The sequence below is a fragment of the Hippocampus guttulatus genome, chromosome 6 (assembly GCF_054856545.1).
Source record: "Hippocampus guttulatus isolate MCC_2025c chromosome 6, RoL_Hgut_1.0, whole genome shotgun sequence".
Classification (NCBI taxonomy): domain Eukaryota; kingdom Metazoa; phylum Chordata; class Actinopteri; order Syngnathiformes; family Syngnathidae; genus Hippocampus; species Hippocampus guttulatus.
This window is the reverse complement of record NC_141266.1, coordinates 2,787,489-2,804,111: the sequence shown is the minus strand read 5'-3', so window position 1 is coordinate 2,804,111 and position 16,623 is coordinate 2,787,489. Positions and strand designations below refer to the sequence as shown.

Sequence of the window (16,623 nt, the reverse complement as noted above, 5' to 3'; positions counted from 1 at the left end):
TCCCCCGCCCACAACCTGAAGACGGCCGGGAATGGGCTCCAGCACCCCCCAGGGGTGCCCAACCAGTCGACCGCGGACTGATCCCAAGTCAACCGCGAGGTGTGTTGGGAAATTTATTTTTTTAATGACCTGACATGACAGGAAGTCAGTGTTGCTATAAATTTCAGTAATAGTAATTGTAAATTTCAGTACACATATTTACTTAAATCTTTAATAATAAAACCTTAGACAGTAATTAACATTCATCAGCATTGTCTTTATGCAGCTGTGACAGTGTAGCCTCCACTAGCCTACAGCGAGCTGCTGGCCAGCTATCCCGTGGTGCACAGCCAAAGTGTTTATGATTAAACAATTCAGCAGGCTAACAGACAGCAAGCCTAATTGCCAGCTCTCTCTCTCTCTCTCTCTCTCTCTCTCTCTCGTGCACATCCCCCAGCCGCACTCTGTCGCGCGAGCACGCGCACACACACACACACACACACACACACACACACACACACACACACACACACAAACACGTGTGAGCGCGCACTAACACTTGTACACACACACACACACACACACACACACACACTTGGGACAACTGTCCCCAAGGTGCGAATGCGAGCACAAATGGTTGTTTGTCAGCCAATCGGACACATTTACAACCAGTTCAGGGTCTACCCAGCCTACCACCCGAAGACACCTAGGATTGGCTCCAGAACCCCACCGTGACCCTTGTGAGGATAAAGTGGATCAGAAAATGCCATCAGATGATAAAGCTGTCAGCGTTTGAGAAAATTGAATGATTATATGTCCGCCTTATTGTGGGGAAAATACGATACTTATTTACTGACTGAAAAATTGAGAGCACCGGAAGTTCAGCCAGCGGCCGGCCCTCCAGCACAGTGTGGCTGCTTTGAGTGCGTCATTTTCGGATACACAGTGGCGGGCATACCTCCTTGAGATGGACTTGTAAAAACGGTAAGTCACGCTACTGAACCATTCAGATGATAGAAAGCCTCTGTGTTTACAGATCTTTGTAATTTAATAATATAAACAGATCTGACAGAAACTGAATGTCTGAATGTAAACTGCTCATTTCCTCATTCACGCTCAGTGATCCATGGAGAGGTTAACCGTTGTGATATTTTCAAAGGTTTAAGTGGGCATACGTAGAGATGTCATTTTGGGGCCAATTGTTCCCTGTCTTTTGACATTATTAGAGGAATATGTACAGTACAAAGTCCAATGATTTTGAATGGAGGAATTGTGTCTGTTTCTTCCGCTGTCTCCCACCAATACATGGAAAGAGGGAGGGGGCGAGGCAACGTATATTGCTGAGTAGAAAGCCGCAGTTTGAGAGTAGCTATTTTTTGATTTCTTCAAAACAAATTGATGAAATGCAATGTAATATCATTTCCCTCATGAAAAATACATTGAGTTTTTGAATGAAAAATGTGACATGGCAGATGGTCTCTTTATAAGCACCTATGCAATCTTACATTGACTCTGCACATCCGTTTTTAAAATATACATGAATGTTTCTCGAATCATTTTTCAAAAATTATTGAGATTAATCCATCCATCCATTTTCAACGCTGCTTATCCTGAACAGGGTTGTGGGGAATTGTTGGATCCTGTCCCTGCTGACTTCGGCCAGAAGACAGACTACACCCTAAACTGGCTGCCAGTAAGTTGCAGGGCACATATAGAGACAAACAACCATTCACCAGTCACCGAGTGGGAACTGATCACAGGCTGCCCGCACACAAGTCCGGCATGTGTACCACTACACCATCAGCGACTATCAACATTAATATCCACCCAAATGATATGTGATGATCGTCAGTTTCTTGTTGGAATTATGAAACAAGAACAAGTAACAAAAGATTGCACCACACTGAATTACAGCCTGTCAATTCTGCTTCAGGCCGATAAACGCTTCAAAGTCAAATAACCAAGTTATCCCACTTAAAAACACATAAATACAAACTACAGCAAAAAAAAAACTTCCATTTTCTGAGATATTTGTATTTGAGTTGAGTCGCTATACACCTGTCAAATAAATTTCAATTGATCTATGCTGGCAACGAGTAGTTTTTGTTCGACATTGTGCATAGTGCTGTGTTTGGAATGCTTAACTGCAATGTACAAATCAATGGTGAGCAGGGTCTTTTCATGATAGGGTCCAAAATTTCAATTCCTTCAGAGGCAAATAATATTTCAAACTTGGGGGTACCAGTTTGTGTAAGTGTGTGCGTGGGGGGGGGGGGGGGGGGGGTTGGCTGTGTGCATGCCAACACGTATGCCAGTGGCTACATTCACTGATGTGTGTTGGCCCCAGAGGCATAAGTGTAGTATTGTTTTTGTGCTTGTAGTTTTTTGTTCGTGTCGGTCTGACTGCGTGTGTGTGTGTGTGTGTGTGTGTGTGTGTGTGTGAGTTCGGCATGATTTGCAAGAATGGGAGAGGACTTGAGAGAACACAATAGCCCTTCAAGAACTGCTTCCAAAACCTGCCGCCAAGAACATTTTGACGGACACTATGTTTTTCACAGAGATCTATGCAACAGCTATTTTTGCTGAAGCTATTTTGTTGGATGCTTGCGATTGGCTGGGATGAGTTCAGAGTGTACCCTGCCGACTGCCCAAAGAAAGCTGGGATAGGCTCCAGCACACCCGCAACCCAAGACAGGATAAGCAGTTTGGAAAATAGATGGATGGATGTATTTTGTTGGATGCATTTCTATGAAACACATTACACGGAAACGGAGTCAGTGTGACCTTTTTGTTTATTTGTTTGTTTTAATGTACTTTAGAAATAGACACACAAACAGATCTATCAAGCATGACAGCCGTCTAATAGTATGCTTCAAGTTTAGAGTATGATCTTTTTACAGAAAGGTGACGGAGAAAGACGTGGAAGAAAGAGAATTATTGATGACATCAGAGCTACAATAGCGGACCATGTAATCAACCATCGAATGACACAAAGGAAAGACACGCAGTGGACCACACTTTATTCCCTCGCTTTCATTCATGACAATTAAATTGTTTGAGGTGTTCACTGGTGGTGGAGGGGTAGGGTTGCTGTGTGTTTTGACATTGTTTTGATGTTCACAGTAAACAACTTGAATAGAAATACTTGATAATTTGGATCGAGAATGATCACAAAAATATGACTCCATATTGACATAGCCTACCTTGATCAGAGAGAAATCAAAGGCCAGATGTGTTTTTCATTCTTCCCATCAGTGTGTAGTTGGCGCATTGTGTGCTTACTAATATGATGGATTGTGTTAATTATTTGATTGAAAAGAGCATTTCAACAAAGGTTTGAAAAGTAGGATTTATTTGCCTCTGCTAGTGAACCACTATGTTTTGCTATTTTGCTGAATGGCTTTCTTATTTGTGTGAAGAATTTTGCAAAAATAGCCAATTGTGACAAAAAAAATGTGCTTAAGACATCCGAATGAACTAGAACTAAACACAGCAGGAAAAAAACAACAACAGCACATTTAAAAGCACAATAACAAATAACTAAACACAACAGTGTAAAAAATACATCAAATTTGAAAAAAACACATCAAATATCTACACAGCATAACAAAAAAAAAACAAATACCTAAACACAACAGCAAATAAAAACGCTTCAGATAACGAGACACAAGCAAACACTTAAAAAAAACAATACAGTACATTACTACACACAACAGCATAAGAAAACCCCCCAGCAATGAGAATAATCTTCCCCACTGACGTACATCCCCTGGGAGGAAATGACGTTGTCTTTCATTGTTTGTCTTGTGTTTGGCAATTTGCTGTTGTGTTTAATGATTTGCTGTTTTGTTTTGCATTTCAGGGCCATGGTTGTAAAATCACAGGCATGAACACTGGAGAAATGGCAGGCATACATCCCTGTTGACCTTTTCACTCGTGACTTTGTACGGGAATACAGTTGTTGATGTCAATGTTTTGAGCATGTGCACATGCGGATTGTCACATACACAGAGATATAGGTTACTTGAAACCACAGTAGATTCACTGAAGCAAAGAGGACTGTTAAGAAGTGCAGTGTAAATCTGGTGGCATTAATGAGGTAGGTATGAGTATTCTTTTTAGATAAGGAGACTATGGTGGGAATGACAAAAATGTAAACGGTTCAAATTGATCACAAGCAACTTAGTGATGGTCAACAGTTTGCCAATAACTGGTGTGGAAACAGGATTTTTGACCTTTTGTACACTAGTATTTACTTTTAGCAGTAGATAACGCGTGAACAAATACACATATCTCTCATAGTCGCATCCCCTTTTTGCGGCCCCCCAGAAAAAAAAAATCCTGAACCTTACATAAGGTTGAAAAAAACTTTCAGGCTAGGAATCTGAGCTCTGCCTTACTGCAGACCGCAGCAACCTTCCTCTCATCTTCTCCAACAATATATCATTTTCTATAGGCCAGTTTTTTTTCCCCCCAGGCTTCCTTTACACCCTTTTTCAGTCTGAAAGTAGGACAGAAAGAACTGAGAGACTGCAAAGAGAGAGAGAGAGAAAAAAATAACAAACCCAATGAGAAACAGATGTGTTCACTCTTTTAACAGATGAGGATCAATTACAAAGTGCTGGATGTCCTTTTTTCTGTCAGTGAAATCCGTTAATTTGGGCTATTGTTTTTAAGACATACAATACATCACCTTGTGTCCTTCATTGTTCACACACTGCACCTATGTGATTAGCGGAACTTTCGTTTGATAGTGAAATTACAAGCATCTCGTGCGAAACTGTGAGTTTTTTGTGACTTTTGACTTTTGTGTGTGACTTCTGAAATAAGTTTTCCCTACCAATCCCCAAATGAATGAATGCATGTTTCCGTATTGCGAACATACATGAGTCTGAGAGAATAAACCAAAAAGGAGAAAGATAAATCAAAAGACAAACTGACAAATGCCCAGTCTATCAGGATTACCTCATTCTGACTTGGCTGGAACACTTAGTTCTAAGTCTTGGCAGGGAGCGTGGAAAGAGCGGAATTGAAGGACCCACGAGAAATGCAAAAAATATGATCAGGATGCCGCGGAGTAGAAGACACACAAGAAATGTTGCAAATTGGGAGTGTTTGTGGAGAGGTGTCAGGTTGCTTCTGAGGAAGGCGTTCCTTGGGTGGGGGGTGGGGGGGGGTTGCTTGCAGCCCTCTCAAACTAAATTGTGTCGTCTTTAGCACACGCATAGATGTCAATTCTGATATGTACATGCTTTAAGTCATTGAAATGTAGATACAATGTAGAAACTATGAGGGGTTCTTCTTTATCCGCAACACTCTGGCTTTAAAATGCCACACAATCACGGAGTCACAGCCTTGACACATTAACTCACTGAACTCCACACACAAGGACAGGGACAGGGAGCACGTCAAGTTAATCGCTAACATATGTTTCCAGCCCCCATTGCGAAATACTTGTGCAGAACGGGACAAGTAGAGTTTTCAAAGAGAAAGGGAGGGCTTGTGGTCAAAAGGGGCTTAACTCAGCACCGGTCCAATGGTATAAAACAGGAGCTCCCACACAGGCACAGTGTGGACATGCTGCTCCAGCATTGAGCCTCCAAACACCATCCTTTGCCCTCTCCCCTTTCCACATCACCACCAGCTGTACTTTTCCAGTCGACCATGGGAGTTGCCTACAGTGTTGGGGAGTAAGTGAAGAGCATATTTGAGGACACTGAAGATATTTTTTCACGGATTCTTAATACTTGTATGTTGCATGTGTGTGCCGGAAGCGCATACAAGAAGGGAGATATTTTTGTTCACGCATGGTAGTTGCAGAGCAGATTGTTTGTACGGAATGACGATTGCATGTGCATGCATCAACCAAAGAGCTCTTTTTGTCATGACTGCACGAGCAAAGTATGACTGCTGTGAAATGTTGCAATGCTTCTTCAATTGTGTATGATTCATACTCAAGATATTTAAGGTGTACCTTATTTTTCTGAAATATGCATGTCTGAACAGATAGTCTCAGTTTTGCTGCAAGCAGTTTTCATTCAACACTTGGAGGCAACACTGCTATCGTAACTTTCACATTTTAACTGGTCATCTTTTTTTTAATGTATGTGTACTATCTAATTAATAGGATACTGAAGCGATAGTTTTCATGCGGAAAAATATCTGCAATTTAAGATGAACTACATATGGCTTTTTGAACAAAGGCGCTGCTCACTGGTCGCAACATCAGGTACCCCTGCACAAGCTAACGAGATCCAATGAAATGGCCGAATCCAAAGCTCTTGTACTTTATCAAGATAATGCTGCAGAAATGTATTAACGACTCTATGATGTGTCATTATCATGGTTGGGGAGATGTTACATGTATTTAGATTACCTTATTTAGCTGGATGAGAGGAGAAATCCTGATCCTTAGAAATACTTATCATGCTGCAGTGCCATATAACAGTAACATTTTGGCATTACATTGTGCAAGTGTACTTCATGCTGTGGCTGGAAAGTGTATATATTAACTGCTGGTACTTTTTTTTTTGGAACATTCTGTTTTCTTTCTATGATGTAACCAGGCCCACTGTCCTTCTGTTTAGGGTTGACCACCTCTACACCTTCTTTGTACAATGGTCACCAGATATGTGCACAAACAGCAACAATAAGAAGAACAGCAAACCCCATTTTCAGAATCTGTGTCATGGAGGAAAGAAGAACAAGGGGCCTTCAAGTAAACAGCTAAGCAATCCTGCAGCAACAAATTGGGGCGTAAGTGTTTCTGCAAACACGTTGTTATGTTACTTGATGTTTGTTTTGTTTCATTGCGGTCCAAAGAATCAGCGTTCATCCTGTAATCGCCTAACGTGGCAAGCTAGAGAACCTTTCAGCAATGTTGGCTTGATCCCAGCAGTGGCAACTCCCACTCTCTCTCTATATGGACATCCTTTCTCTGACTACTTCCCATCATCGACAAATTATACCGCCCCTCTTCCTGGTTTACAAGAAAAAGAAACCATGTAGTGTGGCAGCGCTGGGAGCCCTCATTTTTCTTCTCACCAATCGAGTACCACACTTGGTGGGTTAGGGCAGTTTGATAAAATGTGGCATAGCAAAGAAGAGCATCTGACAAAGAAATTTGGAGCTAAGAAGGCATTACCAGACAATGTCATGGTGTTTTACTTTGCCAGTGACCAAATGGAGCCCTACGTTCAGGTAAATTACCATTATGCTAAATTTGATTATGTTTTGGATGAAACCCTATTCTTGGGATAGGAGGAAGGAAGCTGGTTTACCGATTTTTCTTTTTTTTTTTGTTGATGACTGATTTTAGCATGTAAAGTATAAATCAAATTTGGAATGACATGTTATGGTTGAGATGTTTACTTTTCAGCTATGATGCGGTGGCAACTACTGTAAGGATGACTGAAGACAATCAAAAAACATACAAGCAATGACAGTACAGCATATTTTAATCAGTGCTATCGACTTAAAATCCCTTTTTGCCTGTTGCTCTGTTCCAGATTATCACTGGAAAAGACCCAAAGCGCCGTTTGAGTCTGTGCAGTTCAGACTCTGAAACAGAGGAACCCGAGTACCAGGGTGAAGTGAAGAATGTTCTCCCTGTCCTTAGTGATTATAGCGAGCTTCTGGACGACAGACACCTACTAAGTGTAAGTGTTGCCTTTCATTGACTTCAAACTGAAGCAAGAAGAGAAAATGACTGAACTGGCTCCACTAAGAGTATTTTTCCTGACAACTGTCTGAACAACAAGCATCACTGATGTGACTGACGGCCTGTTTTTCCTCACAGCTTGCATCTCACATGCCAGAAAGAACACAAGGCTATCGGTGGCAACTGGTCTACAGTACCGCTGTCCATGGGAGCAGCCTAAAGACACTCTACAGAAATATGGCAGGTTTGGACAGTCCCGTGCTGCTGGTTGTCAAAGACATGCAGAAAAAGGTTTGGATCTGGGCTGTGCTAGAAGTAGTAAGATGAATACACAGTTTCTATTGAAAACATGTCACCATGTTCAATCTGTCTTTCTGGCTTCAGGTTTTTGGAGCCTTTTCATCTGATCCGTTTAGAGTAAGCAAATATTGCTATGGAACAGGTGAAACTTTTCTATTCACCTTCAACCCTGACTTCCAGGTACAATCTCCATTATTCGTTTGACCACACTTAAGCAGTGAATGGCCCGAAAGTGCAAATGTCCCATGTCTTTCAATTTGCCAATCATCCAGGCTTATAAGTGGACTGGAGAGAACTCCTACTTTGTCAGCGGCAACCTGGAGTCTCTTCATCTTGGAGGTGGAGGGTAGGTTGGAATTACTCAGAATTTATGTGAAAAGTAGGAGAGCATCACGATGGAATAAACAAGACTCAATTACAATTATATTTGACGGCAATGTGTGAGATGTCTAAATATGACTTGATTTTTTGGTCTCACCGGATAATGCTTATTTGCTTATATAGGGGAGAATTTGGCCTTTGGATAGACGCGGATCTGTACCGGGGGTCCAGTTTTTCATGTCCCACATTCCACAACGCACCGCTCTCCACACAGAAAGACTTCATCATTCAAGATCTTGAGGTCTGGACAGTGCGGAACTGAACAACAACATCTGAATACTAATGGAAATAAATAGGAAAGATGAGGGTGGATGCTTCCACCAATACCGCTGGACTGTATGTGGCCAGCAGTAGCTAAATGTGAGTGGGTGGCACTGAATGAGCAGGGGATGTAATAATGCCTCTCAGGCTGCTGTTTCCCGTCTGAGGTTATTCTGACTAAAAGACGACAATCCTGTGATTCGCGGCACTGATGCCTTAAACTACTGCCTGCCATCAGACGCCTACACTAAGCCTTAAGCCTTCCATGCCCTCCTGTTTTTTTGGAGAGGATTACAATTCAAAGTTCCTAAACCTGTTGGGTAAGAAACTTTGTGAAAACAAAGCACCTTTAGGATGAAAAGAAATGAGAAATAATCATACTTGTATGTATGTTGAGCAGGCATGTTTGCGTGTAACTTAAAGCTATGTTTACAGTATGTGGACCTGAGCTGTTTCCGACATTGATATACATACCCTTTAAGGGAAATGATACGTGGTAAAACCACTTTAATGATGTGCCTCGAAGTGGTTTTGTTTTAACTTCACACGGAGAATCACTCGAAGATCAGTGCCAATCTGGATTGAAGAACCACAGTTGCTGGTGAAGGCCTATGAGGTCAAATGAAATTCAAGTTCTCAATTTTCTAAGGACAATACAATATCTGTGATGTGTGCTATTTGAATTGGAAATGAATCGCACTGTTGACAGTTGCTGTATTTTGTAATGTTTTTCCTGTGACTTTTCTATGGGTAAAATGTTGACAAAACATTTTTTTATGTATTGTCTTTTTGCATTTTAGCATTTAAGAAAATTTTCTTTCTTTCTTTCTTTTCCTTTCTTTCTCTCTTTCTTTAACATTCCCTGGTGGTGCTGGCACTGCCAGTGTTTTTGTTTGGAACTACGATCAAAGCAATGTCTTTACTACTGACACTGAATAAAATAGCATATTTATTTGGACCACCATTTTTTTATCGAATTAACACATACACCACCTGTAAAACAAATACGAGAATGCATCGCAATGCTCATGCTGTTGGTTTGAATCAGTTTAAGATTTTTTTTTAATGACACAATAGGTCTGGACCTCAGTAAGAACCACTGGCAACTGGCCCTACTGCATTTTTGGCACCATTCTACTTTCCCTGAACACAAAAACAATGAAAATATTGCTAGTCAAATGTATTTCCAAAAATGACATTAGGTGCACGTGCACATATTTTCTCCATATTTAAAATAGCATTGTTGTCATTTATTTGCTGTGGCTTTGTCCAGCATTTAAGTTCCAAATCCCTGTGCTGTGCATCACAGTAATACACCATCAACGCATTGCAGAGGCCAGTTTTAAGGATTTCCAGGATGGCAACCAGGAAGGTTCATTCAGACCTGAAGTTGTATGTCCAAAAAATTTCAAACAAATAAAATATAAATAAATTGTCACACCGCGGTGAGGGTTGCTTGTGTTTGTCTGGTCACTTCCTATATTATTTTGAAAGAATGACTCTCCTGTCCTTTCAGGTCACTTACTGTTCCTCCTATGCCAGTCTGATGTCTGATTGTCAGACCCACCTTGATTGTTTCCACCTATTGCCCCTTACCTTGTGTTTAAACGGTCTTTGTCTCGGTTTGTCCTGTGCCTGTGTGTTCCGTCCTTGTGCATGAACTCTGGCTTCTTGCCGCAGATCTGACTAGTCCTTCCCTTGTTTCCACAGCCTTGCCATTTTGTGTTGTCAGTCGCTGATCCTCAAATGAATATATATTTTTACTTTGAACCCTGCCAACGTGTCCTGCGTCCAAATCTTGGTCTGACAGTACACACTGGCCAGAATGCACACAGCGGCGGCAGAGAAGCTCGCTGCAGCTCTGTCTGCACAGGAAACTTGCTTGTCCCAATAGGAGGAGCAGGTGGCTGCATTACACCAGGGAGTCAAGGGGCTCGCCCACAGCCAGGAGAGCTTCAAGGAAGCCCTCACAGCAACCATGGAAGCCCCCAAGCCTCAGACCCAGCCTGCACCACTGGCTCCGGTTCAGGCTATCTCCCATGTTGGAGCTAGAATCCGACTAGGTTCTCCTGAGTGTTTTTCAGAAGACCCAGGACTGTGCCAGTCATTTTTCATAGACTGTCAAATGCATTTTGAATTGTCACATCAGGCATTCCCCACTGACCGGCTCCGGCCTCCCTGTGTGGAGTTTGCATGTTCTCCCTGTGCCTGCGTGGGTTTTCTCCGGGTACTCCGGTTTCCTCCCACATTCCAAAAACATGCATAGTAGGCTGATTGAACACTCGAAATTGTCCCTAGGTATGAGTGTGAGCTAGATGGTTGTGTGCCCTGCGATTGGCTAGTAACCGGTTCAGGGTGTCCCCCGACTACTGCCTGAAGACAGCTGGGATAGGCTCAAGCAGGCCCCATGACCCTTGTGAGTATAAAGCAGATCAGAAAATGGATGGATGGATATTCACCATAACGCATGTCACAGAACCCATAGCCGTCACCATAGACCAGTGGTCCTCAACTACAAATGCTGTAGGTCCACTTTTTTTTTAATAAGACCAAGGTCTGGTCCCATGCACGGCGGTCATGGGGAGCAGGGCTATATGCCCATTTAGTATGGTCAAGCCAAGCTTATACAAATCAACACTCCTCACAACCAACCAATAATGGGGTGCATGAAAATAACAATCATTCACTTTGCCAGTACACAGAAAATAATGAGAGGTACTGTATTGTGTTGAGGCACAGGAACTCTTTTGTTTTGTTAAGTTGTGCCTGCTTAATGATAGAAATAGCCCTTTTAGGGAAATGAGACATTCTTACTTTAACTTTGTTAAACAATAGTTGTCTTTTTTTCCCTTAATTTAACAAAAACAAAACAAAATACTCATTTTAATATTTTGACTCTTCACCAGAGCTACCGTCTTTAGGCATATTAGACACATTGGCTTGGTGCTCGACAGAGGTAGAATCAAAGCATACTTGTCAGTCCATTCTTCATTGAAACGCCGATTTTCACTGTCCACCTTTCTCTTTGTAGCAAATTTAGAGGACGCCATTGTGATGTTCATTTACCATGTTGCGGTGTTCTGCTGTTAAACAGCTGCAAAGATCCCCGGGTAGACGGGAGCAAAACTGCACACAATCGAAACCTCCCGCGATTCATCTTGTTTAATTGTCTGTGTGCGGCTCTCCTGGGCTGAAGCTGTGAGCACACTGTGGCGTCGCGCATGCGTCTGTTTCTTGACACAATCATCCATTTTGAATACGTGTGTATTGGGATAGACGCGTGCTGACGCTTATGTGTGGGCACACCTTAAGTTCAGAGGAGCCAATCAGCGCATCGTTATCGCCGACATGCCCTGCTCAGCCAGGGTCTCCAGTTGGTCAAACATAAAACAACACACAGTCGCGCTGCTGCGGTCCTCTGCAATACATCTGTGAGTGCACGCAAAGAATACAGCGGATAATTTTAACAAGCGATCGCAGTAATGCGCAGATTATAGTCCACAAATATAAAATGTATAACGTAAAAATCATTTTATAAATTATTATTTTAGACCATTTGTCGAGGGTCCGGACAGAGGAGGTCCAGACAGAGGAGGTCGGCGGTCCGGTAGTGGATCGCGGTCCGCCAGTTGAGGCAGGTGGCCATAGACAATCCCAGTGATCTGATGTGCTTTTATCTGTACCATTCACCTGAACACACTCTGGTGCTAGGATATCCGTGGTTCAGAAGCCACAACCCAAATGCCCAAATGTAGATTGGCCTACCAGCAAGATTCTGGGGTGGGGAAAGAACTGTGGGAGCAAGTGTCTGCAAGGTAAGACTTGTGGGTGGGTGGGTCGATTGGGGGAGGGGGGCACCATTATTAGTGCTGTCAGCATCTCATCCTGTTACAGGACTCCAGTACCCTGTCCAAAGATCCGTCATCATCTCCTGCTGGAGCTGGATTGTTCTTTATAGGCAAGAATGATGGGTCCTTAAGACTATGTATTGACGACAGTCCTGTCAATGAAATCACGATAAAGAATCGCTATCCACTCCCTCTAATGTCATCTGTCTTTGATCAGCTCCAGCAGACCATCATTTTTACGAAACCGGATTTACGAAATGCATATCATGTCATCCGAATTAGAAACCGAGATGAGATGAAGACCGGATTGAATATTGCCTCAGGTCACTACGGATACCGAGGCATGCCCTTTGACCTAACGAATGCCCCTGCGGTCTTCCGGGCCATGATCAATGATGTGCTCAGAGACTTCCTGGACCAGTTTGTCTATGGTTTTCTGGATGACATTCATATATCCCACAGATTTAGACACTCATCACTATCATGTGAGCCCGCTGCAACAGTTTCTGGGATTTGCACACGTCGACAGAATTTTGGAATTTTAGTAAAATTCCTGCTCCTCTTCATGGTCTGACCTCTCCTCAGGTTCATTTCCACTGGTCTCCAGAAGCGGACGAGGCATTCCAAACCGTCAGGCGTCACTTCACATCAGCACCTATTCTCACCCTGCCAGATCCATGGCAGCGTTGTGTCCAAGGACCGGCAACCCGAGGCCAAGGCCAAGGCCAAGGACTTGACTCCGAGGCCAAGGCCAAGGACTTGGAAAAATTTCCGAGGCAAGCCCAAGGCCAAGGACTTGAGAAATTTTCCGAGGCCAAGTCCAAGGACCAAGACTTGCCTCCGAGGCCAAGGCCAAGGACCAAGGACTGATTTTGAAGCTGAGGCCGAGCCGAGGACATGTATAAAACAATGCTATCATACCACTTAGCAGGTCTTCATGATTTGCAACACCCCTCCATCATAAATCCCTTGCATTCCCTAACGCTTGAATGAAGTGTTTTTATTCAAAGAGTAGAACAGTCAGAGTACGTGTTATTTATACTGAGAAAAACAAAAATAAAAGCATATGATATACATTTATGAATTAATGTTTTAGTGCAGTAGTTTCTTAATATGAAGTAAATCAACACTCAACAGGCATGACATGGCACGGAAGACAAGTTGAGAAATGACTTTGCGTAGAAGTCAATCACTGAGTGCAGAAAAAGCGGTAATCTCTGCAGTGATAATTTTACAGTTTACCGGCAGCGAGTCCCAGGGACTCGCTGATCAGAAAAGTATGAGTCCCATTATGCATTGAGAGAGTCCCAAATTTCGAATTCTGAAATGGTCTACTTATTCAATTGCATATGATAATAACACAAACAACAACATATACATACAATGATAAACAAATGCTGCAAAAATTTAAATAATTCAGTAGCAGGCCTGAGGATTTCGGAAATTCATGGTAACCGTTTTTCGGTTCCGTCGGATTACCCAATGGGAAACCATGGTAACTAATGTTGGGTTCCGTAAACGTCCATCATGGGAACCCATTTTTCTATTTTGACTGATATTCATAATCAAGAATTCTGACACTCAAAAGTAGAATGTTTCAAGGGTAAATGTTTGAAAACGCTGCATTAACAATGAACATTACATCAGTAGTACCCTTGTGGCATCATCAGAGTATTTTTTCCAATTTCACACTGCAAAGATTAATTGACTGGTAATCATTAATACAGGTAAGTATTGATGTGGCTTGACATCCTCTTCCCAAGACGATGCATGTGTAATCTACGATCAATTTGACGAAAGAATTTAACACACGTCATCATGAGTTCTACCAACAGTTAACATTAGCATTACTACACCTTGTGACGAATGTTTTATTCATAAAGTTACCATGCTACAACCAGTAAATTATAGAATAAGAAATACTGTTTCATAATATTTTTCATAACGATTAGCCTACAAATCTAATGACGAATTTGCCTCGTAATCGTGCCTCTCGTCGTATCTTGCTCTCGTGTTCGGTGCATACATTCCAGGTGAGTTTAGTGATACGCCCTTTGGACGATTCATACGAAAAATCAGACTGGCATTTCTATTTCTTAAATGTCATAATTAGTAGACCTTTGTGAGGTTTTTTTCGCCGCCATCTCAAACTTTCATCCGCGCGATTCCTCAGTTTGCGGACTAAAATAGCAACCCGCATGCGCACATAATGTTATCTGTTGCACCCCACCCCCCCCCAACACTGAAAACAAAACGAAAGTAAATTAGAAGAAAGACACTCACACACCACACCACACCACACCACAAACACACATACAGGCACAGTGAAATCGCGTTGATCACACAGTCAACTCGTGTGCGGTGACTTTTATGGTTAAACTATTTTTCGGTACCGTTAAAATGACGCCACGGAAACGACACGCTACCGGTAACGATTGTTACCGTGAAATCCTCAGGCTTGCCGTAGTTTTTTTTTGTTTGTTTGTTTTGACTGAGAAATTTCCTTGCGTCCCAAAAACGCACATTATTTGGAACTGTGCGTCCCGTGGGAAAATTATGCGTCTCGGACGCGGGACGCAGAGGTAATGAGATGGCTGAATCTCCAACCATTCTCTGAGTACTACTATTATTACCACTACCACTAATACTTCATTAATTAATACCGTATTTTCACGACTATAAGGCGCCATTAAAAGTCTAAAATTTTCTCCAAAATGGACAGGACGCCTTATGATGCGGGGCGTCTTGTCTATGCGCTGAGTTCCAAAACCTGACTGACAGCCGACACGCTGTTTATATAGAGAAAAGGCGGAAGTGACTGTGGACAGGCATGCGGCAAAGAAGTCGGCCAATCAGTGAAGGGTGGGCGTGTATATATACATATATGGAGAGAAAGAGAGAGAGAAAAGGCAGACGTGAGTGACAGGCATGCGGGGAAGCAGGCCGCCAATGAGTGAAGGGTGGGCGTGTAAGTGGATGCTAAAGCGACGCTACAAGCAGGTACCAACACCTGTATAGAGTGTGGCTATGTGCATTGTTGCAAAACAACTTCGGTTTTGGTTTCTAAGAACCCCCGAAAATAAATTCTACAAAGAGACACGCCTACGAAGCTCAGTTCAAACTTCAAGCCATCGGTTATGCTTTTGGCATGCGTGCCCATCTCACAGCAGCGGTGAAAAACCAAGTCAAGCAAATGAACTCTGAGCTTGCCGTTATTACCGGAGGCTTGACTAAAGAACTCCAACCGCTGGACATCGGCATCAACCGGGCGTTCAAAGTAAAGTTGCGAGCGGCATGGGAACAATGAATGATCGATGGCAAACACAACTTTACAAAGAGTGAGAGGCAGCGCCGGGCGAGTTACGCCACAATTTGCGAATGGATTGTGGCTGCTTGGACGAACGTGTCTGCTTGCACTGTTGTTCGAGTTTTTGGCAAAGCCGGCATCATTTCTGTGCAATGAGAGTGACTGACAACGAGAGGGAACACGGCGTTTTTGATGGATTACCGGTACTTGCACAATTGTTCAATTCTGATACAGAGGATGAGGACTTTGATGGATTTCTGGGTGATGATTGATCGAAAAACGTGAGTACATTGTACGATGGCTAAATAAAATACAACGGAACTCCGTTTTGCTTCGTTGCCTTTTTAAAAACGTGTTTTTAGCTTGTATCTGTATGTCTTGGCATGCTACCGTATGCTACAAGGTAACGTGTTTTTAGCGTGCGCGCATGCATGCCGTATGTTTAAGCTGCCGTATGTTTTACCACTTTAAAATCGCGCCCAATAATACAGTGCGTTTTGTCTATGTGTAAAATACAGAAATAGCACCCATTAATGAGACTGCGCCCAACCATACGGTGCGTCGAATGGTCGTGAAAATACGGTACCTTAAACTTCACAATAATAATAAATAATTAAATCAACCATGATTTTAAACTATGTATTATCAATATTCATTATTCCAAACATGAGAAAGCATTCAGCAAAAATAACTGGAATCGAGCAAAAGGACTCCAAATCCCAACGGCCAAACCCAGAAGTGAAGTGCCGACATTATTGACTCCAGCTGTAACGCAAATTACTTGGTTCAAACAAACATTCTAGTGCCACCGCACAAACGTGATGACTGTGCAAAAATAACGAAATAAATGACACCACTGTTACAGAAAGGCTTTACACGCTATTTAA

The 16,623-nt window shown here is 42.5% G+C and overlaps 1 protein-coding gene and 1 long non-coding RNA gene across 3 annotated transcripts; both read left to right on the top strand.

Annotated features, from left to right (window-relative positions):
* The first annotated feature begins 613 nt into the window (after positions 1-613).
* On the top strand, positions 614-5,121 carry LOC147203302 (uncharacterized). Its single transcript, XR_015101192.1, has 3 exons — positions 614-963; positions 1,598-1,672; positions 3,842-5,121. It is a non-coding gene; the product is annotated as an uncharacterized LOC147203302 (long non-coding RNA).
* A 380-nt stretch (positions 5,122-5,501) lies between these two features.
* LOC147203301 (TLD domain-containing protein 2-like) lies at positions 5,502-9,350 on the top strand. 2 transcript variants are annotated; one of them, XM_086114008.1, is made up of 7 exons: positions 5,502-5,669; positions 6,567-6,735; positions 7,488-7,637; positions 7,778-7,930; positions 8,024-8,119; positions 8,212-8,285; positions 8,444-9,350. In XM_086114008.1, the coding sequence occupies exons 1-7, from the start codon at positions 5,644-5,646 to the stop codon at positions 8,580-8,582; spliced, it is 807 nt and encodes a 268-aa protein (XP_085970134.1). In that variant the 5' UTR covers positions 5,502-5,643; the 3' UTR covers positions 8,583-9,350. The 2 variants fall into 2 exon arrangements, with proteins under 2 accessions (XP_085970134.1, XP_085970135.1); XM_086114009.1 differs by lacking the exons at positions 5,502-5,669; positions 6,567-6,735 and adding an exon at positions 6,751-7,179.
* The last annotated feature ends 7,273 nt before the right edge of the window (positions 9,351-16,623 follow it).